At 36.1% G+C, this 26,369-nt stretch overlaps 1 protein-coding gene across 8 annotated transcripts in view; it reads right to left on the minus strand.

The window, feature by feature from the left end:
- WRN (WRN RecQ like helicase) overlaps positions 1-26,369 on the minus strand; it is a 148,074-nt gene that overhangs the window by 54,753 nt on the left and 66,952 nt on the right. For all 8 annotated transcript variants that reach the window (XM_044225425.1, XM_044225422.1, XM_044225426.1 and 5 more), the window contains 5 exons: positions 25,049-25,131; positions 21,564-21,670; positions 11,831-12,018; positions 6,638-6,812; positions 1,943-2,124 (listed from right to left, as the gene is read on the minus strand). In XM_044225425.1, coding sequence (XP_044081360.1) covers positions 1,943-2,124; positions 6,638-6,812; positions 11,831-12,018; positions 21,564-21,670; positions 25,049-25,131 — 735 coding nt within the window. The remainder of the gene's footprint in view (positions 1-1,942; positions 2,125-6,637; positions 6,813-11,830; positions 12,019-21,563; positions 21,671-25,048; positions 25,132-26,369) is intronic.

The following is a 26,369-nucleotide window of genomic DNA, read 5'->3' on the forward strand; positions in this document are numbered from 1 at the left end:
GCATAAGGAATAACACAGAGGACATGGGGAGATGGAGAGGAGAAGGAAGTTGGGGGAAAATTGGAGGGGGAGACAAACCATGAGTGACTGTGCACTCTGAGGAACTAACTGAGAGTTTTGGAAGGGAGGGGAGTGGGAAGTTGCGTGAGCCTGGTGGTGGGTTTTGTGGAGGGCACATATTGCATGGAGCACTGGGTGTGGTGCATAAACAATGAATTCTGGAACACTGAAAATCAATTTTAAAAAATAATTTAAAAAAAAGTATCTTTTGAGACCCAAATAAATAGCAACTATATCTACTGATGAACCTGCATAGTCATAGTATAAAACTCCAGCTGTTAAGTGTTCAGCACCTCTAGTACAATACACAAATAAATGAGAATTGGTAAGAATCAACATATGTTTGATACAACCCCAAATTTAATAGTATCAGATAGACCTGTTCTCTATCCCAGTTATTTTAGTTTATAAAAAGCTTTTACACAGGCAACCGTCAAAAGAAAAACAATAATTGTTCTGTTTAAGGGGATGGTTTTATTAACTCTTTGTTAAGAAACAAAAGCTATCACTATTCTTTAAAGAGCTTAAAATTTACACCAAACGTTTTTATCTAATTAATCCCTGTTTTTCTTTCATAACTCACTCTATCACTTCTTGAAGGAAGACTTAACCTGAACTTTTTAACTTGGTAAATATGCAATCTAGTATAATCTTATTTACAATTCAATTGTCCTTCAAAGTACTTAACACAGCTGTAATTTTTACAAAGATTTGCATAATCCCTTTTAAAAACTCTTTAGGTTATTGAAATTGTCAAACACAATGAATCCTATGTATCTAGAGTTGTGGGTACATACTCTATATGTACATACAGAATCACAGAATCTGTGATGAAAATCTGTCATTTCCATTGTATTCTCTGAGAGCTCTCTGGGAGCAGGCACCATATCTGTTTTTATTTATCACTGTATCCCCAGCATAGATCATAATGCTTAAAACATAGCAGGCACTCAGAACAAAACAATGCTGAATGATGAATAAAAATAAAAAATGTATTGGATAGGTACTCTCATCATTTTAATAATACGAGCTAATATGTCCACGCAAGAGCTCAATTTATTCAGCAACATGGATGTGCATTTTGAAAATACCTCATCTTAACAGCCACATCAATTACCATATATAGGGTTTTTTTCTCTGAGATTTTATCCTCCTATGGATGAAGGCATCAGTTGCTAAATCCTGCCCCTGAAATTTTTGCAAGATGAAGTTTTCCATTCCAATATACATCTCATAGAACTCAAGTACCAATAAAAGACTTGCTTCATGTTTAAGTAGAATGATCTTCCTACATTTAACTGAACACTTAATGTTTTTCATGGCAGTCAATCAGTACAATGAATGGCTAGCTATAGTGCAACATGAGTATTCACACACAATCAAGGAGAGCTGCATGCTTTCATAGAACTAACAAAAGAAACAAATGGTAAAGAGAGTCAAATAGTAAAATTCACTTGGAATAAGCACCATTGCAGCACAGGAAAAAAGAACCAATAACAAAATAAATGGTATCTGAAGAAAACTATGGCTGCAGACATATCAAAACTCGAGAGGACCTGGGGAGAAACAGAGTTTGTCCATGCACAGTATTAGGAAAGCTCCCATAGGATCCATGTTCCATTCCCAGTATAGTCCTGATTAATTCTTCACACTAGATCTAATTTTCACCATATGATACAATTTCACCATATGATACAGCTGAAGTCAGGTCATCTCTGGGTGGCAACACTTAACCACAAAGGTTCTTACATGTCCTCTGTTTTGTTGGTTTTAAATGCACTTATACACATCACTTGGAATTTTGGATGCAGCTTCAAAATACTTTCAAAGCTTATACATAAAGAAAGAAATCTGCAAAAGTAAAAGCAATCAATGGTTTTACCTGTTTAAGTTAATGTCTGCTGGAGCCCACAGTACATGACAAGAACTCTGAAGCCCATCACGGCCAGCTCTCCCAATCTCCTGGTAGTATGATTCCATTTCTTTAGGAGCACCATAATGAATGACTTTGCGAATGTCGGCTTTATTAATGCCCATTCCAAAAGCTATGGTAGCTATGACACACTGAGAATAAATAACAACATAGTTTGACAAGTATGTAACAGAACCAAAAGCTGACATCATTACCTTTTGGCAAGAGTAATAATTAGCTCATTAGCTAAAGTCCCTGGCATGAAACTGAATTTAACATAATTTCAACCAACACTTACAGATCAAAAGATTATCTGCCCAATTTATGAATTAGAGATTGGTAACCCTAAAATAGGATTTCTATTTCCTCCCTATAAAAAGTAGCAACTAAAGTGGTCTCCCTGAACACCTATGAGTGAGTACAAGACACAAAATAGATTCTTAAAATACTTACTATATTAAAAGGGACTTCATGTTATTATGAAGTTTCAACAGTCCTTACCTGATTACCAAGTATCTAAATATTCTCTAGCATTATTCCAAGATGGAAGGAAACTTCTCATTAAAGATGGTAAAGTGGAACATGAATTTATCTCTGCAACTTTAAAAGATACCTAACATATATGAGCATACTGAAATGATATTTACATCATTGGGAGAAGTTTTAGGGAAGAATGAGTGATAAGAACATAAAAAAAAACTAAAAAAATTTTTAAAGTATTAACAGTAAAAGAAGATGTGCAGTAAAACTAACTATAATTTACTGCATAGCTTAGAGATAAAAAAACATTTACAGAAAAATATATATATCGATCTAACCAAATTATGTTAATGTTGGAAGGAATGGGGGTTAGAAATACATGAACAGTGTAAGCAGAAGGGCAGGAAGGGGTATGAAAGGGAGATAAACTCTCACTCCTCATAGTGGGAAGTCAATAGACAATGCCTACATCTAATAAATGAAAACTAATAATAAATTTTAAAAATCTAATAAATAAAAACTAAGTAGTAACAGTAAAAGCAAATAACTGCACAATCTAGTGGTGAACAGCAAAACAATAAACTAAGAGAGATGAAAATAGGAGACAGAAGTGGGGAAGGAAAGAGGGGCTTATGTTCCTATTGTAAACACTGCAGAAGTAGCTAGTATTTTAAACTGTGCCTGTATAACCAATAAAAGTTAAAGTGCTATTACAAAAATCTATTAAGATGGACCAAGAATAGAAGAAAGACAGAAAGAAGGGGGCAGAGAGGAAGAAAGAAAAAGAAAATGCTAAATAGATAAAAGGAAGCATAAGAAAAGTGAAAGAAAAAAAAACATAGAAATAGAAATTTATTAAGAAAAAGCTTTAAGGGGTGCCTGGCTGGCTCAGTCGGTAAAGCACTGACTCTTTTTTTTTTTTTAAAGATTTTATTTATTTATTTATTTGACAGAGAGAAATTACAAGTAGACGGAGAGGCAGGCAGAGAGAGAGAGAGAGGGAAGCAGGCTCCCTGCTGAGCAGAGAGCCCAGTGCAGGACTCGATCCCAGGACCCTGAGATCATGACCTGAGCCGAAGGCAGCAGCTTAACCCACTGAGCCACCCAGGCGCCCCAAAGCACTGACTCTTAATCTTGGGGCTGTGAGTTTAAGCTTGAAATTGGATGTAGAGATTACTTAAAAATAAAATCTTAAAAGAAAAGGCTTTGAGTGAATAAATCTAGGCCATTTTGCTGTATTTGAAAGTGAATAAACAACACAATAGTTTTAAGGTCTTTAAAAATGTATTTGATTCAATTTTCTTCCAGCTTAGTTGACATATAACACTGTGTAAATTTAAGATGCATAATCTGATAAATTGATACACGTATACACTGTGAAATGATTACTTATAAAGTAATAAAGTTACTTATCACATCCATCACATAAAGTTACTTACCACATCCATTACCTCCCATAGTTAGCATTTGTAAGTGTGTATGCAGTATGTGTGTGTGTGGTGAGAACTTTGAAGATCTAATTTTCACCATATGATCCTGGTTTATTTGTTTTTTAAGATTTTATTTTTAAGTAATCTCTACACCTGACGTGGAGCTTGGTATCTACAACTCCGAGATCAAGAGTTGCATGCTCTAGTGACTGAGCCAGTCAGGCACATTTATGACACTGTTTTTCACCCTCTTCTACAGACATGATGTTCAAAATACCATTATAAACTCTCCAGTGAAAATAAAGTATTTTATCAAGTAATTTATTCACAGACTCATCTCAGAAAGAAAAGAATCTGAGACCTATACAAAAGAACATTTAACAAAATCAGGACTAAAAGTAAGAATGGATGGTCACAGTCTAAAAATGCAAATCTTTATCTGAATATGGTTAGATTTGGTTAAGAACAGTAAGAAAAAAATTTTTTTTCTAAAATTACAAAATAGAAAATAGTAAGATTCTACTTATCAGTCGACTCAAGATATGAAGAGCTTGGGAAGTGAGCTCTACTTTCACGCCCACACCAAAGTATAAATCAACTTCAGAAAGACAGTAGAGTGAACATCTAGAATTCTATGCATATATGCATTTAGTAGGCACTCAACAAATACTCAATGGCAAGTAATCAATTCCACGAGCACCAGACTACTCTATATAGATGAGGAAATGTATTTTTATCATCTTGAGGAGGTGTCTGAGGACTCTTGATGCAAATGTGAAGCTTACAATTTATTATAATAGCAAAGAAGGAGTACATTGAGGCCAGTTGTCAGATACAACAGGACTCCTAATGTCGCTAGGGTGACAGCATCAATACTAATTTATTAATTTTCCTAATGTGCATAAAACTTTTTGGCATCCTGCCACAGAAAGGGAAAATACTGTGGCACATACATATAACACCTTTATAGGTATTAGGTAAAACTGGTGATCACTGTGAGGTTTTTAAAGCCATATTTCAAAGCATCAATGTTTCACTGAAGCTGAACGTGGGTAGCAAAACCAGATGCATCCAACGAAGTCAGAGAAAGTTTACAATCTCTCATATCTGTAAGAGATGCTTCTACCCAAATGAGTAATTAATAATAAATCAAGATGAAAGAAATGATTGATCAGTTAATGGCTCGAACATCAATTGTTAAGATTCAGTAAGCAACAGCCAGTAAATTTTATCTGATAATTTTCAAACTCCTGAGATAATAAAACTGTAAACATTTTAGAATTTAGGTAACTCTATTCTTTTAGTTCTATTATTTAGTTCTATTCTATTAGTTATCAAAACTCTATTCAGTTGTGATAACTGTTCCTATCTTTAGAAAGAAGAGAAAGAAAAAGAATGCTTTTAGTTAAGTATGCATTATAGCATGATAGTGCATGTGAACTTTATAGTGCATATGAACCATACTTGGGGTAAGTTGTATGAACAATGTTGGTTTGAGGATCATTACCAACTACAGAACTGGACAGAAAGGAAATGGAAGACCTTCTGAGCAGAAAATGCAAAGCAGAAGTTAAGTTCATGTCTCAACTTCAGAGGAGGCCTAGTCCACAGGCTTGCATTAACAGACTTTGGATAGGATACTGACAGCATAAAGCTGTAAACCTTCCAACATGGTCTGAATTTAAGTCCTCAAATATTCTGCATGACACCCACTAAACCAGGATTCCAATCACTTCAGATTGGAATTATTACATTATTTCAATCATTACAGCAGTCTCAGCTAGAACACTTCACAGTGATTTCATTGATTCCCTTTCTTCCTTCAGTCTTTCCTCTTCAAATCAATCCTGCTTAGGGCTGCTAATCTAATGTTTCTATGATACTATGATCTTGCTCAAAAACACACATTAGTCTGTCATAATGGTTTTCAAACACTATTCTGTGGAGCTCTGAGAATTATAGAATACCCCCAGGGACTGTCTTGGGAGAATGGAAGTCTATTGGATCTCTTTCTCCCTCACATCAACTTCGACAAGAATTAATCCACTTCGATTTGTCTTACCTATCAGATAAAAATGAATTAAAAAATTAAGTGAAAATTTAAATTAAAAATTCTAAGGCTACAGTGGTCTAGAAAAACTACAGGTACATTACATCAATCCCAGCCTGCCTCTTTGCAAATTTTAAGGCCCTTCCCCATAACCTGGCGAACCAACCCATTCAACTTTTTTCCTGTGAGTCTCTAACAGTTCTTCCCTGCCTGTTCAACCTGTACTTTGTACCAATCCTACTCCATACTCTCTTTCTCTCCAACCATTCCAAACTATTCCCAGTTTCCTAAACCCAGTATGCACTTTCCTACCAGTGTCTTTGCAAATGCTAGTCCCTTTCCTGGGAATTCCATAACCAAGCCCTTTGCCCTTATCACGCACTAGCCTCACATACCGACACACTTCCACTTACTTGTTCAGATTCTGTGCTCAAACTGCTTCTTCCTGGTTGGATCATCACAATAGAAGCTACCTTAACAGCGAGCATTTCTTCCTCTATGTACCTAAGCACTATGTGCAGCCTGCTCTTTGTACTCACCTGCAATGGTCTGTTCACCTGTCATCATATTATACATTAATTCCCTTTAAAGAAATTTCTTTACACTCAACACAAACAAGATAGAAGATAAAGATATGGGAAATAAATATAAGAGAAACATCGGTTTCCATGGGGAATAGAGAGTAATGATGATGGATTTTCATACCTGAATTTCATCTCTCATGAAACTATGATGAACCTCTCTCCTTGATTTAACACTCAAGCCTGCATGGTATGTTCCACAGGCTAAGTTCAGTTTCTTAAGTTCAGCTGTAACTTGTTCTGTCATTCTTCTGGAAGGACAATAGATGATAGTTGGACCCTCAAATTCCCAGGTGGTACTAAAATCAAATAAACAAACACACACAAACAAAAGAACAAAAACATATAAATATAAAAATATATATATAAATAATCTCAGTTTGAGATTATCTTATTTAATTTCCCCTTTCTTTTTAAAACTTTAAATTTCATTTGTTAAATTTTAATTAATTTTCTTTTCAGTAAAACACTATAAAAAGAAAGCATATAGAAAAAAATGGTACATTTAATTACATAAAAATGTGGAAAGTCAAATGTGGAAATTAATTATATTAAATCCCAAAAACCTTGGACTCATCTTTTGTTCAAATTAAAGTTAAAACCAGAGACAAGTTTATTTAAGCAAAAACCTTGATAAAAACTTAACAAGCTACTGGAAATTCAATTTCCATACTTTTAGAATGCAAAGCACTAGATGAAGGATTAGCCTTCATTTACATAAGAAAGGTAAGTGAGTATTTACATAGGAGAATATTCTTACTCTTTCTCATGATCAAAAAATTGAGTTTCTATGTATGTTTACTAGAAAAACAGTAACTTTTTTGTAATATTAAAGATCATTTTTATAGTTCAAAGAAGCATTTACTAGTAATCTTGGGACTACTACAGACAACATCTGTTCAAAAGTCTGTTTTAGAATCCTGTGCTTATTTATTAAAAATGCAAAGGATGGTTTCCAAAGAACATTTATTTAATGCCTCAATATATTCATTTACATGAATATATTCATTTATGCCAACTTAATCAATATTAAAAATGTATTATTTTAGATTTGGGAAAAATTTTAATTTTTAATGCATATATTCTGATATAATTTCAACTTTAGGAATTTATTTTATAAATATCTGCCAAAAGACACATATACACAAATATTCACAGCAGAACTATATTAGTGAAAAATGTTCATCATTATGTACATTCATACTATGAAATATTAAGCAAACAATAAAAAATTACTGTATCTAAAAACCTTTAAGAAGGACTATGGCAAAAGTCCTTGAAAACTTAAATAGAGGGGAAAAAATAGGCAATAATTTGACTCCATAAGTTTTACTGAATCATCTACTCAAAGCAATTTTTTACAGTGACCAAATGGGCTTCCATAACAAAATATCCCAGCAGATAAAGAAAAGAGAAAAATTACAAAGTTTTTTAATTCACAAAACTATCATTTTTTTTAAGATTTATGTATTTTTTTTAAAGATTTTATTTATTTATTTGACAGAGAGAGATCACAAGTAGGCAGAGAGGTAGGCAGAGAGAGAGAGAGAGAGGAGGAAGCAGGCTCCCTGCCGAGCAGAGAGCCCGATGCGGGACTCGATCCCGGGACGCGAGATCATGACCTGTGCCGAAGGCAGCGGCCCAACCCACTGAGCCACCCAGGTGCCCCTAAGATTTATGTATTTGAGCGAGAGAAAAAGAGAGCACAAGTGGTGGGAGGGACAGAGGGAGAGAATCCCAAGCAGACTCCCTGCTGAGCCCAGAGGCTGACAGAGGGCTGGACACCACAACCCATGAGATCATGACCACAGCCAAAACCAAGAGTCAGAGCTTAAACTGACGGAGACCCCCAGGCGCCCCTCACAAAACTATCATCATTTTAAAAACATTTCTCAAAGAAGAAAAATTTCTCACCAAAATGTGAACATTGTAATATCCTACATATTAGGGCCCTAATTTTAAAAAATCACACTATGCAGAAAGATAGCAAATATGCTTTTTCTTAATAATGATAAAAGTTTCCATGTATTGAAGATATAAAAATCTTAAATGTGTCTGTACCAATTAACAGAGCTTTTTTTTTTTTTTAAAGGTTTTATTAATTTGACAGACAGAGATCACAAGTAGACAGAGAGTCAGGCAGAAGAGAGGAGGAAGCAAGCTCCCCAATGAGCAGAGAGCCTGACGCGGGGCTCAATCCCAGGACCCTGGGATCATGACGTGAGCCAAAGGCAGAGGCCTTAACCCAATGAGCCACCCAGGCACCCCCAATTAACAGAGCTTTAAAACATGAAACAAAAATTGATAGAACTAAAGGGAGAAAGAGAAACACATCTATCTCTCATAACCAGAGATTTTAACCTGTATCTTAGCAAAGACACTTCAAATCAAAGGAAAATACTACCTAAAATGTGGAATTACTCTGTAACTACTCCTGCATGAGGTTAACAATAAAAACTGGAAGTGCATTATCTGCAAAGCACAGTTAGAGAAAAGAAGGGTATAAAGCTCAATGCCCAAATAGTGATCATTTATGAGCAGTGATAAATGAAGAACAGAACCGGAAGATCTAAGTATTCTTACCTAACATGTTTCTGTAGTGTTCAAATTGATACTAAGACCATGTATCAAGTTTTACATTTAAAAAAAGTAGAAAATACACAAACATTTGAACTTAGTAGAGAAATCAGAGGAATAAAATTTTATCTCTATTACAAAAGGATTCATTACTTTGCCAAGTGGTTTACTAAACATTGTTATTTCCTCACAACAATTTCCTGCAAGGAAAGAAATCTATCTTCATCTAACCACCAAATTAGATGGATGAGAGAGGCTTTTGCCTATTCAATTTCAATGTATCATGAGTATAGAAAACAAATAAGGTCAGAATTTAACAAACAAGTTGTCCCAATGAATAGGGAAAAAATGGCAAAATTAAATAAAGAGAAGAAATAGAAATAAAAGGCAACACTCTGAAGCCTTAATTACCCTTCATCTAATTATTGCTTGTTAAGGGGAAATTTTCTATTTGCCTAAAGTCTACAGGAAGCATTCTGACTCGCAGTGGTTGGTGCTACCATAACTCCTGGAGGACTGAAAATGGGTGCAAAATCTTTCTTGCTTTGATCTCGGAAAAACCACTGTCACAAATATAAAAATCTCAGATGGTCTTGGATGTCAGGCTAAGGAGTCTTGCTGTTAGTCCACAGGAAAGAGGGAGGCACCAGATAGGAATGCCAAGACTCAGGGCTGTGCTTTCAGATGATGAATCTGACAACTGTGTCTTGAATGCAAGGAACACTGAGGAGGGGGGAGGTCTATTCAGGGACATGGTAACAGTCTAGGCTAAGAGACCCCCACTAGTATAATTAACATGAAAAATGGTGAGAAGAAAACATAAAAGGACAATATAGTCAGAAAAGATAAAATGTCACAATGTCACACACACAAAAAGGTAAACAGTTTCAAAAAGGAGAAGGTTATTAGGGGATAGTCACAGAAACTGAAAATAATATGGACAGAAAAGGATCAAAGATTAGGATAAAGGGAAGTGAAGTACAATGAGTACTCACTTCAGAGAGATCACCAGAGCTGTGTAAGTACTCAATACAGCCATTACTTTCTTGTTTTATTTTTTATTTAAGATCTTGTTTTTGAGTAGTCTTTACACCCAATGAGAGGCTCAAACTCAAAATCCCAAGATCAAGAGTCACATGCTCTACTGTCAGAGTCAGCCAGGCACCCCCATTACTTTCTTGTTTTAATCTGAATATAGTACAATTATGCCAATAGAAAATCCTACATTTAAAGTCATCCTAAAGAACCCCAGGAGTCCTTCAGGAAAATACTACTGATGTTATTTAAACTATTTGCCCAGACTTGTTTTGTGTTTGTGCTGGTAGGTCAAACATTATTCACGTGTATTCATTTTTTTTTTAAGATTTTATTTATTTACTTATTTGAGAAAGAGGAATGAGAGAGAGAGAACACAAGATCAGGGAGGGTGAGAGGGAGAAGCACTCTCCCCACTGAGAAGGGAGCCTGATGTGGGACTCGATCCTGGGACTCCAGGACCATGCCCTGAGTTGAAGGCAGTCACTTAAACCAACTGAGCCACCCAAGCACCCTATTTTCATGTACTCTGATTTAAAAACACATTTCATAACATGACAGTTATAAGCTTTTCACCAAGAAGACAGATCAGGGAGATAAAACAAAGGAAAGCTTCTTAGTATACATATAAAATGCGTCCAAACAAAAGAAACAGGAAAAAGTACTAGAGACAGCTTCTTCTTCAGTAAAATGAAAATAGTATGTAGCTTACTAAGCAGTTATAAGAATTACCAGATCATTTATATAAAGCACCTAGGATAGTCCCTGGCACATAACAAGGGCTCAAAAATGTTTATTATTAAGATGACTTTTAAAATTCCCTAATACTCAATTAGTCATATAATTAGTGAGCTAAAGAAAATTCAGTTAAAAGACTCAGTTGTTTTTACTGTTTACTTGCCAACTGTTTTTTCTTTTTTAAGATTTTATTTATTTAGGGCGCCTGGGTGGCTCAGTGGGTTAAGCCGCTGCCTTCAGCTCGGGTCGTGATCTCAGGGTCCTTGGATCGAGGCCCGCATCAGGCTCTCCGCTCGGCAGGGAACCTGCTTCCTCCTCTCTCTCTCTGCCTGCCTCTCTGCCTGCTTGTGATCTCTCTCAGTCAAATAAATAAATAAAATCTTTAAAAAAAAAAAAAAAAGATTTTATTTATTTATTTGACACACAAGTAGGCAGAGAGGCAGGCAGAGAGAGAGAGGACACAGGCTCCCCGCTGAGCAGAGAGCCTGCCTAGGGGCTCGATCCCAGAACCCTGGGACCATGAGCTGAGCCGAAGGCAGAGGCTTTAACCCACTGAGCCACCCAGGCATCCCATACTTGTCAATTATTAAGAATGTAGGGATGCCTGGCTGGCTCAGTACGTAGGATATGCGACTCTTGATCTCAGAATTGTGAGTTCAAGCCCCATGTTGGGCGTAAAGTTTACTTTAAAAAACAACAACAAAAAAAGGTGTACATCCTGTTCAAGCAACAACATGAAGTACCAAAATACCAGAATTATTTTCTGCCTTCAAAATTAAGCTATTTTCTCAGTTGTTATCTTGATTATATAACATCACACTAGACTTGAACCAAAGCTAAGCAGAATGTGAAATATGTTAAATATGCATTAGAAGGAAGTAAAATAAATAAACAAATACGTTCATAAAACAAACAAAGAAAAAATAAGGAAATAGTTAACCAAAATTTATCGACATGACATCCTCACTTTGTCTTTCGGATAAGAAATTGGACAAGGTCCTGAAAGATGTTTCCTGTTTTTCGCCCAACTTCTAAATACAAGTTTGGTCGATCAAAACCAGTACAGGTAATCTGAGGATTCTTCAGGTTTAAGCAGCGCACAATGTCTTCCCGGATTGAAGAACTTGCAGTGGCAGTAAGTGCAACAATCGGAACCTGAATGAAATGAAACTGATTTTTTAAAAAGCAGAGCGCTCATTAATTCCCAACATTTCTACTGCCTTCTTACAAACAGACTGGATGACAATTATAAGAGGAATAATGTTAAAAATGCAACTTTAAAATTACTCTTTTTCAAAGAAGAAAAAGAAAACTTCCTATTTACTTGTTTCTCACCTTTGGAATACTTTTTTTTTTTTTTTTTGAGAAAGAGAGAAAGCGAACACGCCAGAAGGGGTTGGGCAGAGGGACACTGGAAGAGAGAACCTCAAGCGGGCTCCTTGCCCAGCGTAGATCCAAGGCAGGGTTTGATCTAGGGACCCTAAGATCATGATCTGGGCCAAAAGCAGGAGTCAGATGCTTAACCAGCTGAGCTACCCATGCACCCTGGAATACACTTACTTTTTAAAAATCAGAAAGAGTTTAAATAAAACACTAAATCCATAAGATTTCTAAATACAATCTACCTACTTATTAGCAATCTAACTCTCCACTATTTTTTATTTTTAACATTTATTACATTAATAATAGTGCTGATATAAATGAGGGATATGGTATGCCTTATATTTTATTAATCTATAATTCACAAATTATAAACCTTTTCATTCACTGAAAATCTAACAATACAAAGCAGTTAAGTCTTTTTTTGTCTTCTGTATTAAAGATACTGGTTTATGGCTTCTCAGATGTAGAAGCAAAGCTCTTAATAACCTGATAACCTCTGTCAACTTTACTAAGTTAATCATGGCATACTATACATAAGAATGTATAACACAAAACATCCATTATTAACTGATTCCTTAAGCAATCAAGTCATGTTCTATTTTCAGTCTAGCAAAGACTTCTTAACTGGATTAGCAGCCAAACAGGAGACCCGGCAGTTACTAGGAAAAACAGGAATATGTAATCATTCAGAAATTCTAAACTAGATAATGACATATCTCCCATGAAATTCGATTCATTATTTGTGCTCCTATTATCCTGGGGTATTATGATAAATTAAGTTATTATCTTTTTTTTTTAAAGATTTTATTTATTTGACAGACAGAAATCACAAGTAGTAGGCAGAGAGGCAGGCAGAGAGAGGAGGAAGTAGGCTCCCCGTGGAGCAGAGAACCCGATGTGGGGCCCGATCCCAGGACCCTGGGATCATGACCTGAGCTAAAGGCAGAGGTCTTAACTCACTGAGCCACCCAGGTGCCCCAAGTTATTATCTTATATTCAGAAAAAAAGGGACTAAGTCTTCAAGTTGTTCCTAAATCATTAGCTATTCTATGTCTAAGAATACACTTTCTTAAAATACTTTTTGTTGTCTATTACAAGTAAAGTAAATGACATCCTCATAAAATAGCTCTCCAGATGCCCTGTACCTACCTCATAAATCAGTCTAAGCAATTATCTTCCATGGAAGTGAAAATTTAGGTACAACTATACAAAAAGCAATTATAGAATTTGGAAAGCAAGATACAATTTGCTAACACTATAAACTAGTTTTACAATCAATATGGCTTTACTGAATTAAAAATTATCTCAAAGCTCATATAAAAAAGTCAGGTTTGCAGTAGGTTGTTTTTTTTTTTTTTTTAAGATTTTATTTATTTATTTGACAGACAGGGATCACAAGCAGGCACAGAGGCAGACAGAGAGAGAGGGGAAAGCAGGCTCCCCAACAAGTGGCGAGCCCAATGTGGGGCTTGATTCCAGGACCATGGGATCATGACCCAAGCCGAAGGCAGAGGCTTTAACCCACTGAGCCACCCAGGCGCCTCTACAGTAGGTTTTTTAAAATGGAAAAAAAAGGTATCAGAACCAATGTGACCAGGTAATTGGCATTTTTGCATTCTATCCTTTCATATTCTGGGCACTTACTTAAATTGCTAAATATTATTTAAATATTTTATTTTTTAAAAAAGATTTTTTATTAATTTACTTGACAGAGAGAGAGACAATGAGAGAGTGAACACAAGCAGGGGGAGTGGGAGAGGGAGAAGCAGGCTTCCCACTAAGCAGGGAGCCCTATGTGGGGCTAGAACGCAGGACCTTGGGATCATGACCTGAGCTGAAGGCAGATGCTTAACAACTGAGCCACTGAGGCACCCCTATTTTTTTTTAAAGATTTTATTTATTTATATGACAGAGAGAGTGACATAGTGAGAGAGGGAACACAAGCAGGGGGAGTGGGAAAGGGAAAGAAGTGGGCTCCCTGCCAAGCAGAGCTCAATCTCAGAAGGCAGGGCTCAAGCGGTATAATGTATGAGTGGATAGGCAATGTATTTACAAAAATAAAATAAACATGAAACAGGATACCTCTCAAAGAAATTAATTTTAAAAATCAGGCAATGCTGTAAAGTGTGTAAACCTGGTGATTCACAGACCTGTAGCCCTGGGGCTAATAATACATTTTATGTTAATAAAAAATAAAAAAAAATTTTTAAATCAGGCAAAATAGCAGCATGGTAGTGAAAAATAACTTGCTTAAAGTCAGATGCCTGAGTTCAAAACCCACCTTTGTCGCTAAGTAGATGTGAGATTTTGAGCCGGTGATTTCACTCTAGCTTTGGTTTCCTCATATGTAAAGTGAAACGATTACAGCAATCTCATAAAGTCATGGTGAAGACCGAATGATGACACAATGTGTAACATGCTGAGCATGATGCATGGTACACCGTAAGCACTTGAAAAGTTTCAACTATTGGGGCGCCTGGGGGGCTCGGTCAGTTAAGCGTGGGACTCTTGGTTTTGGCTCAGGTCATGATCTCAGCGTTGTGAGATGAAGCCCCCCACCGGTTGCACTACTTCAGATTCTCTCTCCCTCTCCCTGTCCCTCCCCACTTGTACACTCTCTCTTTCTCAAATAAATATATAAAATCTTTAAATTAAAAAAGGGTTAACTATTATTGATGTTATCACAACCACTGAAAAGAATTTTATACAAGAATTCCAGAGGCATGGGCATCACTCCTAGATTTGCCACTGACTTTGGCAAGGGCTTCTTTTAGCCTCAGTTTTCTTCACTAAAATATGAGATGTAGAGGGTTACGTGATGTTAGACTCTCTTCTAACTTAAAAACTCCCACTTTACCATTAGAAACTCCCTAAGTCCACGACCTGTAAGCAGTGAAAAATCAACATAAATGTAGTCTTTCACTCCCAACATCCTAGAAGTTTGCAGTTAAGAATGCTGCTTCCACAACTAGAAGAAAGAATAAAGTAAGGGCATATATTAAACTTAAAGGAACAACGGTTATTTATATTCACTTCAGAAATGAAGATAATCTTTTATAAGTTTGTGGTGCCTTATGACGTTTAAAACTTATAAACTAGAGTGAAGCCTGGATATAACGCACAGGCTGGCTAGGAGAAAGATGATCACACATCCTGGTTTCCAGGGACACTCCTAGTTTATCCTGTCCTCACAGCAGAAATACTGACACCTTGCAGTCTCTAACTTTCAAGAGCAAACTAATTTGGACAATAAACTTATAGCATCACTTAGTTACATCAAGTTCTTAATTCATGGAACTCCTACTCTTTAAGTAGGAAAATTCAGTCTCTTTGGAAATAAGTACCAAGTTTTGTTAAAAGAAGCAAAAACCATAAATTAACCTTGTGACTATAAATTTAGGAATGGTTTAATCACAGGCTTCAATGGTGCAGCATCCACACATTCAGAGAACTGTAACTGTTCCATCTGTTTCTAAATTTGGGTCATGTTGCTAATTCTAACTCCGTACTACATAATATCATGCTTCATTCATTCGTTCACTCATTTCAAGAAGTTATCATTCACATTATTCAAGTAGCGTCTACATATGCTATCTATGGGAAAGGACTGAGGAGGGAGGAATGGAAAGAATCAACATGTCTCATGGATATCACAGTACATTTTACTAGAATTTTACAGAATCTTAAGACTGATACAGAGCTTTCTGCATCACTGCTCTTTCTGAAACTCACTTTGTCTGATTCTCTCCAAATGCAAATCTTTATGCCAAGTGGTTTAGTGATTTCTTTGCTATTTTTAAACTTACTGAAATCATATGGTATGAAGCTGCAACAGTTGTCCCAGTGTAATCGCAACTGGAAAGAGGAGAAAAGCACTGAGAACAGTGAGGAAAGTAAGAGTCCGACAACCACCAGGTGGCATTTCTCACCACTTAGCTAATCAACAGGACCCATGAAAACACTAGGGGGAAAAGGTTTTCTCAGCCATTGCTTGACAAACACCCTGGGCTATACTGAGTCATTGCAAGAAATGAAAATGATCCAATAGAGTCCAAAGCCAGACATAATAAAAGATTTAATTCACCACTGAAAAGTGTTTAAGAGCTGCATAAAATATTTAAAACTCCTCTAACACAATCCTCTTAGAATCAAAGGCCTCAGAAAGGATTACAGAAAGCAATCTTCCTATCTTCCAAAAGCTTACTTTAAAACCATTCTAAATTAATGGAAAGCAGTCCTTGAGGCACACTGAGCCTCCGGACTTTCACCATACAAATATCTTGTTTCTCTATTAGGTGTACTATTAACCTTTATTATTTGTACTGTTTCACACACCATTTACTGTGTTCCACATACCACTTACTGTTTGATACTTTTGCTTCTACCTTTACAGGTATGAATCTAAATTCCTTTACTGCACCATGAGCTACTTCAGGGCAGAAACTATGTTTTATACTTATTTCTCATCATTTGCTTGAGATACCAGCACTGTGTCCCAGTGTGAAGCTATGGCCCAACTCTACCAGTCCCCGCTGGGAAAGTGACGTCTCTGATTCTTTGGTTTCTCGTCGGAATTCATTTATTCATTTACCCAAGTACTTACGGAGCTCCCATTATGTGCCTGGTCTTGTCCTAGATTATATGAACAAAACCATCAAAAGCCTGTCCCCCATAGAGAACATTCTAGTAGGGACCCACAGACAAGAGACAAAATTTGATATGGTAAGTTAAACAGTGATAAGTGCTATTAAAAAATAACAAAGGAATATGAGGTATGTCGAATGTTGGAGGGGGAAATTAATTTGAAATTTTTAATATGGTGGCCCAAGAGGCATAAATGAAAAAGTAATACTTCAGTAAAAACTTGAGAGAAGTAAGGGATCATCCCATGTGAAAAGTATTCAGGGAAGGGCACCTGGGTGGCTCAGTTAGGTAAGCGGCCAACTTCTTGCTTCAAGCTCAGGTCATGATCTCATGGGTCCTGAGACTGAGCCCCATGTCACTGGGCTCCACACTCAGCAGGGAATATGCTTGAAGATTTTCTCCCTCTGCCTTTCCCTCAGACTTGCACACAGGCACGTGCGCATGCGCCCTCTCTCTCTCTCTCACTCTCTCTAATAAATAAATCTTTTTTAAAAAATAAGTATTCAGGACGCCTGGGTGGCTCAGTCAGTTAAGACTTTGCCTTCGGCTCAGGTCATGATCCCACGGTCCTGGGATCGAGCCCCACATCAGGCTCTCTGGTCAACGGAGAGCATGCTTCTCCCTTTGCCCGCTGCTCCCCCCTGCTTGTGCTCTCTCACACACACACACACACTCTCTCTCTCTCTCTCTCTCTGAAAAATAAATTTTTTAAAAATTTTTTTAAAATATAAAAATAAGTATTCAGAGAGACGGAAGAGTGGGAACAAAGCCCTACTGTAGGAGCATGCTCCGTGTCTGAAGAATATCAAGGAGAACAGTGTGGCTAGAACCAGCGAATGAGGAGACAAGCAGTAGAGAATGGAGTCAAAGACAAAACCAAAGACCAGATCACATAACTTTGTCATGACTTCTGTCATTATTTAGAGTGAAATGGTCACTGCTAGAGGATTTTCAGCAGAAGACATGACCTATCTGGCCTGAAGACCTCGAAAGAGTTCCTCACTGTTTAAATGTGGGATGGAGTGTGAGAAAAAGAGAAGAATTGAACATATTTGGCCTGAGCACCAGAAGGATGATCTGTTATTAAATGACATGGGGGAAACTGAGGGAAGAGCAGGTTTGGGATGGAGAGAAAATCAGAAAGCCACAGAGCTAGATTAAGTCTGAATTGCCTATTAAGCATTTAAGTAGAAAGATGCCAAGTAGTCAGTTACATTTATGTGTGTATGTATGTGTGTGTGTGTATTCTATAGAACAGTGATAATACCAAATGCTAGCAAGGAGGCAGAGAAACTGGATCACTCATACGTTGCTGATACCGACTAAGGGTGGGGATATAAATTTGGGAGTTGTCGACATATAGATGGTATTCAAACCATATGTTAGACGAAATGACCAGGGGCTTAAGAGCAAACAGGAAAGAGAACAGGTCAAAAGACTTGAGTTTCAGGCATCCTAATGTTAAAAGTGCGGAGATGAGATGAAACAAGCAGAGGAATCTCAGAATGAAGTGACAGGAAGGAAGGAGGAGAACCAAGATAATGTGCTATCCTAGTGAAGGTAACAGAGATAATAATCTTGCTGGCTTTTTGTGAGGCTTAACCAAGATGAAAGCATCGAACAGGGTCAGTCCCATAATTGGTGTTCAATTCAGTCTAGTTTGATTCAGTATATACTTGTTAATTGGTATATTCAAGTTTTTTGTGTTGGTTTGTTTTATTTAGTCTGCTCTAACCACATCTCTATGAAAAGAGCTACCAAAAAAAAAAAAACAACCTCTCAATTTTGCTACCTATAAGCATAATCAATATGCAATGGAAATGAACTAGATAATTTACCAAAAGAAAAACAAACAATCTCTAATGCTTTTTCTTAGTTTACTCGTACTAATGTTAAATCTTGAGCTCAGAGGAAATGATAGCTTCACTACTAACAGGAAAACCTAAACATAAATCAACCTTGTTTATTCATCCAAAACTAATACAGTAGACTAGAGAACCCAGAAACAGATTCACCCACATATACCGAAGTGATTTTTAACAGTGTCAAAAGCAAGAATTGCTTGGAGTAACTGGACATCTATAGACAAAAAAAATAAGTAAATAAATAACCTCAATATAAACCTCACACCTTAAACAAAATTTAATTCAAAATGAATCCTGGACTTAAGTGTAAAACATAAAACTATTAAAATTTTGGGAAAAATCATAAAAGAAAATCTTCAGGACCTAGAGTTAGGTGAAGAGCATAACAAAAGTTGCAAGTGATAAACTGGACTTCATAAAATTAAAAATCTCTGCCATGTGAAAGACACCGTAAAGACAATGAAAAGGCAGCTACAAATTGAAAGAAAATATATATAAACCACATATCTGACTAAAGATTCATAGTTATAATAAAACACTTTCAATAGTTTAAAAAAAAATTCCAATTAGATCAGGCATTTCACAAAAGAGGTAATTAGTACATGAAAAGATGTTATTAGCCATTAGAGAAATGCAAAGTAAAAACAACAGGATAGGGGCACCTGAGTAGCTCAGTATGTTAAACGTCTGTTTTCATCTTAGGGTCCTGGGATCCAGCTGCAGGTTGGGCTCCCTGCTCAGTGGGGAGCCTGCTTCTCCCTCTCATCCCTACTTGTGCTCTCTCTCACTATCTGTCTCTGTCTCTCTCAAAGATGTAAATAAAATCTTTAAAAAAAAAAAAACAGGATATAGGCACTTGGGTGGTTCAGTTGGTAGAGAATCCAACTCTTGGTTTCAGCTCAGGTGTCAGGCTCCTCACTCAACAGAGTCTGCTTGAGATTCCTTCCCCCACCCCCTTCCCCTCTTCTCTTCCCTTTGCTCATGCTCTCTCTTGAATAAATAAATAAAATCTTAAACACACACACACACACACACACACACACACACAAAGCAGGATAACACTCCACACTAAATCAAAATGGCTAACATAAAAAATACTGGTAACATCAAATGTTGGCAAGGATGAAGAGAAACGGAGTCATTCAGACATTGCTGGCAGGAATGTAAAATGGTATAGCCACTCTGGAAAATAGTTTGGCAGTTCCTTAAAAAATTAAACATGCACTAACTATAGCACCAGCAATTGTATTCCTGGGCATCTACCCTAGAGAAATTAAAACTTATGGTCACGCTGTCTCACCAACTGAAGGACCTTTGGGCTGTACACAAATATCACAGCAGCACTGTTCATAATAGCCGCAAAGTAGAAACAACACAAAAGTTCCTCAACAAGTAAATGGTTAAACAAGCTGTGGTTAAACAAGCTGCAGCAATGCAAAGCAACAAACTTGACTTACACTCCAACTTGGATGGATCTCAAGGGAATTATGCTGAGTGAAAAAAAGCCAATTCCAAAAAGTGACATACTGTATGATTCCATTTATACAATATTCTCAAAATAAAATTATGAAGATGGAGATCAGTGGTCACCAAAAGTTAGGGTGAAGGGTGGAAGGAGAGGTGGGCGTGTCTGGAAAAGGACAGCTCCAGGAACCTGGTGCTCATGGAGCAATTCTGTACCTTGAATGCAGTGGTAGTTGCACAAATCTACACACGGGATAAAACTATAGATAACACAAACACACGTACTTATAAAACCAAAAAAATAAGGGTAATCTGTGAAGGAGCGCCTGAATGGCCCAGTCGGTTAAGCATCTGGCTCTCGATTTCAGCTCAGGTCGTGATCTCAGGGTTGAGGGATCAAGCCCCTCATAGGGCTCCATGCTCAGCGGGGAGTTTGTTTGGGATTCGTTCCCTCTCCCATCCCCCCACTCATGACCCCTCTTTCTCTCTCAAATAAATAAATAAACTTTTAATTAAAAAAAAAAGAACTATAAAGACCATATCAATGTCATATTCCTAGTTTTGATATTGTACATTGGGGAAACTAAAAGGTACACAGAGTCTCTGTACATTTTTTTTTTTATAACTGCCTATGACTCCATAGTTTTTCAAAAAATAAAATGGTTGCGATTATTGTGAATTTTCAAGGTGCTCATATAAAACATGCCATTCATGCAGAATACTCATGTAGAAATCCGCTATTCTTTATGATTAGGGAAGAAAGAATTCTGGTACTAAAAACTTTACTAAAACCTCTCTGGAATAGTTCATTTCTCATGTTTTCAATATGATGTAAGAAGAGGTAACCATGCTTTCACAGCATCCAAGAGTAAAAGGACACATACATAAGAGCTCAACTCAGAAGGCATGGAATCTAAACATGGTCCTAAAGTCGAGTCTGTGTTCTACAGGTCAAATTTGGTCCACAGACGGTTTTGTTACTGCCCACAAGACAACAGTTTTTACATTTTTGTTCTGCCCACAAGACAACTACAATAAGGTAGTGAGAAAAAAACAAACAAAAAAATGTGACAGAGACCATACGTGGCCTATAAAACCTAAAATATTTATTACCTGGTTCTTTCAGAAAAAGTTTTCCAACCCCCTGCTTTATAGTATTCCTCAATAAATTACATGCCAACCTTAGAAGAAAGCCAAAATTAGAGTTTTTAAAAAGTCCTTCCCCTGCTTTCACAACCTGTTTGCCCTTTCATAGAGAAGTCTTCAGCCTTCTGGCAATTCCCCAATCCTGGACTCTCCTTTGATAAGAACATCATTTCAAGACCTTGCACTTGACAAGCTTACCGATGGGAGTATCGCCTTTAGGGAGCCCAAAGTTCGGAATGAAATTCTAAAGTCATGTCCCCATTCAGAAATACAGTGAGCCTCATCCACAGCAATAAGAGTGATACCTACAAAAGTGAAAAACATAAAAATGGGGGAAATAAAGTTCAAAAACAAGTCATAAATTCATCTAAATCAATATCACCTCCACTTAGAATATATAAATACTACAGAAAGGAGAAAAAATTATTCCAATCAAAGTATATGCTTCATATAAAAATATAAGCATAAATGACATCGGGTAACACCAAAATAATCATCATGAGAACAGAGGATGGGAGATGTATGGGTAAAGGTGTATGGATAAAAGGAAATATTTATATATTATTCAAACAACATTATTTATTAGATTTCAGCTTTCATCATTCTTCCTCAAAGAAGTGAATTACTTACTACTATGATGCCCTCAAAACGATCACTCATGAACCATTTGCAATGACAATGCCTTAAAAAAGAAGAGCTGGTTTTCTTTTTCCCCTTTGGTAATACTTTCAATTTTATCTCATCAATTAGTTACCAAAAGAGATTAAAGAGCACATTCCTACTGAGATGAGGTGCATCATCACTGTCCATGACCATCACATATCAGACCGCAGAGAGTTCCTCTGGAATGCCAGTATTGGAAGACAGGATGATAGCTGCATTTTCTAATGTAAAATGGTAAGAACTAAAACTCTGTATGTACAAGTAGGTAAGAAGGAACAGAACTCATTCTTTCTTCCCCTATCAACCCCCCGACTCTGCCCCCATACCATACACCCACACTGAAACAGAATCAATAGTGTATAGTAATGCATTTCAGAAAAGGGCTTTATTGTATAACTGTCCATTAAAATGTCCAAAGTAATGACAGTAGCACTTTTGCCTTGTATTATCAAATTAATACTTGAGACAAAAATAATTTTTCCATTAATGGAGATGATCATTACTTGATAATTGAATATTAATGATTTTCTGCCATTAGGGGGGTGATGATGAATATGTGCTCTAGAGTCAGACAACCTGGCTCCACCACCAATATTGTATTACCTTAAGCAAGTTACTTAAGCTTCCAAGTGTCAGTTTCCCACAAATAGAAGGTAAATATAGTAGTACCTAACATTTTTTAGTCACTCTGAAGATTAATTTAGGTATCAAATACAAATAAAATACTAAGATAGGACCTGGCAAAAAGGCAGCTCAATAAAAACAAAACAAAACACCAAACAATTATTATTAGAGTCATTAAATGCCTACTATAATCCAAACACTTCTCTCTAGGAAAACATTAATAAGATGTACTCTATAACCTTGAGAAGCTCCGAATACCAAAAGAGGAGACAGACAAGCAAACAAACAATTATAATTCACTGAGATTACAAAATACAATAGAGATGAAAGAGAAAGCAAAAAAAAAAATAAACCTACTAAATGTGAATACAGGCTGATTAGCAACAAAATTCTCTGGCTGCTACTGCATAAGCTGGGAAAAATTCAATGTTACTACTAATTTTGGCTTTAGAAACTAAATGACCCAAATTTTAAATTAGGTTAAAACAAACATGATGGCTTCTCTTTTATTTTAAAACCCTGCTTAAAATTACAGGTTTAACTACCTACCTCTTAATGAAGCTGAACTTTGTCCCTTAGCATCAGTTTATGGAGCTTTTGCTAACTTTTACTTTAAATTTGCAAGTCCAAGTGTCTGCCCAAGTCCTGTGCATATTTCATTTTGGCATATCTGCCACTCAAGACTTATTTCTAAAGTCAAAAGACAATTATAAGTGTCTTTGCTTTTAAGGAGTCTCCATATAAAATATGTTTGCTGCTTCTGTTATATACTCATACTACTTAAATAATGTAACATTAAAAGCATAAATCTGATTAGCTAAATGTCAGACTACCATACAAATAGTATTCTCAGTAGATTCATTTTTGCAAGCATTTTACAACTTCCTACAACCAAAAGCCGAAGAAAAAAATATTTCAAAAAAGAATTTATCCCTTTTTGTTCAACATTGAGAGTCAAAACCCCCAAAAAAGGATGTTCATCCATCCTATGCAGAGTATTCCTCTCTAATGATGGCAGTGTTCATAAATTAATCCATTACAAAAAATAAAAATAGAGAATTAGAACTAGCCGTCAAAGGATCTAAGTAAATACTTAAGCTAACAATTAATTAACCCCACCCAAGAAACAAAGCAAGTATTAAAATGGAACAAAACATATCCAGCTTACCATGGACACAAATCCTAACTTTTGATATAAAGCCATAAAATACATATATCTAGGGTATTTAGGCTTAATCCAAAGTAAAATATCATTACGAACTTCATACAATCTTACAAGAGACAAGCCAAATTTGTCTTCCATTAAAGACAAAAATATATTATGCCAATAAGGGATAAGAAATTGATAACACATCACTGATAATGTATTTAATCAGATGTTAACTTCTGCTCTGATTCTTTTGTTCATATTTAATATATACCAAAAAGAAACAAATTTGTTTTCATATTATTGTTACAAAAATTATTAAATGCATTTCTAGAGTTATATGCTACTAAGCAACAATTAAATGAGATGTTGCCATGTTGAAAATTAACCTACCCAGAATATTGTAATATATAACTATACAATGAGATCATATAATATTAGGAAACTAAAACTGGTTGGTTCAACTGAATGTTTCAAATAACAGTACCTATGACTGCAATTTGTGGGTAGCTTAGTCTAGCCATCATGAAGGAAAAAAAAAGACAAAAATTTTTGAAGTACAAAAGGGAACCAGCTATGGATTAATTCTGTATTCACATTTTCTAGGAAATAAGCTCTGACCTATTATCTTTTTAAAACCATACTCAATAGTGGGAAATAATCAAAGGTAGTATGTTTTCCAACCCTAACTACACATCAGAATCACTCATGAAAAACTGTAGGTGCCAGGAGCCCACCCCAGGCATGTTGAATCAGAATTTTCAAGGTTGGAGGACGCTATATTTTTCTAAAGTTTTTAAAATGATTATCATGAACAAAGGTGGAGAACCACTACTGTGATTTAATTTAGATTCAGAATACAGAAAAAAGAAATTATCATTTTACAGAATCTAAGATTCAACATTTATTCAATAATACATGTAAATCCCTGCTATCCCTGTTATGTGCCAGGTACTGCATTAGGGCATTTTTTTTTTCCCCAAAAAGTTTACAGTCCAGTGAAAGAAAAGAGATATATAAACACGCAATTTATAATACAGGAACCTGATTTCTACAGCAGAAGGACTTTTAGGTACTACGGAATAAGACTGGAAAGACATCAAGTTGGAAAGTCAGAGACTTCCTGGAGGAAATACTGTCTGAAATCAACTTTAAAAGAAGTGAAATCCAATATCCAACCACATATTTAACTTTAAAGGATAACTCAATTAAGTCAGTACTTATAAAAAGATCCTATGGTACCACTTACCAATATTAGCCTGAAGTTGCTGGAGTAGGCTCAAGTTTCCTGAACAGAATTCTGGAGTTAGGTATACAATGCGGTATTTGCCTCTGTAAAAATAAGCAAACGAAAAAGAAACAGGAAAGGAAATATGCTATACTAAAGGAAACAATCATCCAGTGAACTACAACTTAAAACCGTAACACCTGACAAATTTTTAAATGATACATTACACCACTTAAAACTAAACAAATGTTATATGTATGTATATATTCACACATATTAGTCCTCTGACTCTACTTCAACAAAGCAAAATGAAAAGTGGCTCTCAGGGGGTACTCAGCACTAAGGTGACATTAGAAGCTATGTTCTAATTTCCAGCAGTCTAGCCCCAAAACTATAGTGTTTGAGTTAAACAATCAAGTCTATGGTAAGTCTGTTATGTGCTGGCAAACCACCCACATACCACCCTCCTTCTTGGAGAACTACAACTCATCACCCTCCCACTGACTCCCTCCCCATGATTAAGCCATTAGCACCCATGTTTCTCCTGTGTATTTTGTTCTCTTGCCTAAATACTTCTTCTTGGGACAGGGTTAGCAACTGTATCGATGTCAAATCAATTAGTCTCTGTCCTAGATTTTGGGGTTCTGACCAAGAAACAACCAATCAGTCCCTGCCAATGGCAAGACCTGTAATATTTGAAAAAAATTGCTGCAGAGTGGTCTTCTCCATCTTGTGACTAGAAAAGCAGAAAATACTCATTTCCTCAGAAGAATAAGGAAGACACACAGAGGCTATAAATAAAAGAAAGCCTTACTGTATTCTTGATACCCAATTCCAAGTCTCTTTCTAAGGGGTGGATAACTTGTGTTCACTGTGATCCACGAGACATTCCTATATCCTTAATACAAAATTCAGTATTTGCTTAAGCTAGCTTGACTTTTTTCTGTTCTGGGCAGACAGAATCCTAACTAAGACAATGTTTGTAATAGAGGTTAGTAGGGCATTAAAAATATATAGTCTCCTTTTCACTCTACCAAGTGAAAACATAAAGTAAAATAGAATGAAAATGAATTTCCCTTATAAAAAGACTTCAAAATATTTCATCTACTGCATGCTAGGCATGGCGCTTTCATTAGGAATTAGGAACAAAATAGATATGCTTTTAATCTCGTGAAATTATTCAATATTCTAATTCACATTAAAAAAACAGTATAAATAACAAGCTCTGATGTCAAACTTCCCAAGGTTTGAGTCTCAATTCAACTTCTTATAAGCTAAGTGATCTTAGCTAAGTACTTAACTTTAGTGTGCCTCAGTTTCTTCAGTATAATATAGTAATAAT

The sequence above is a fragment of the Neovison vison genome, chromosome 11, assembly GCF_020171115.1.
Source record: "Neovison vison isolate M4711 chromosome 11, ASM_NN_V1, whole genome shotgun sequence".
Classification (NCBI taxonomy): Eukaryota; Metazoa; Chordata; class Mammalia; order Carnivora; family Mustelidae; genus Neogale; species Neogale vison.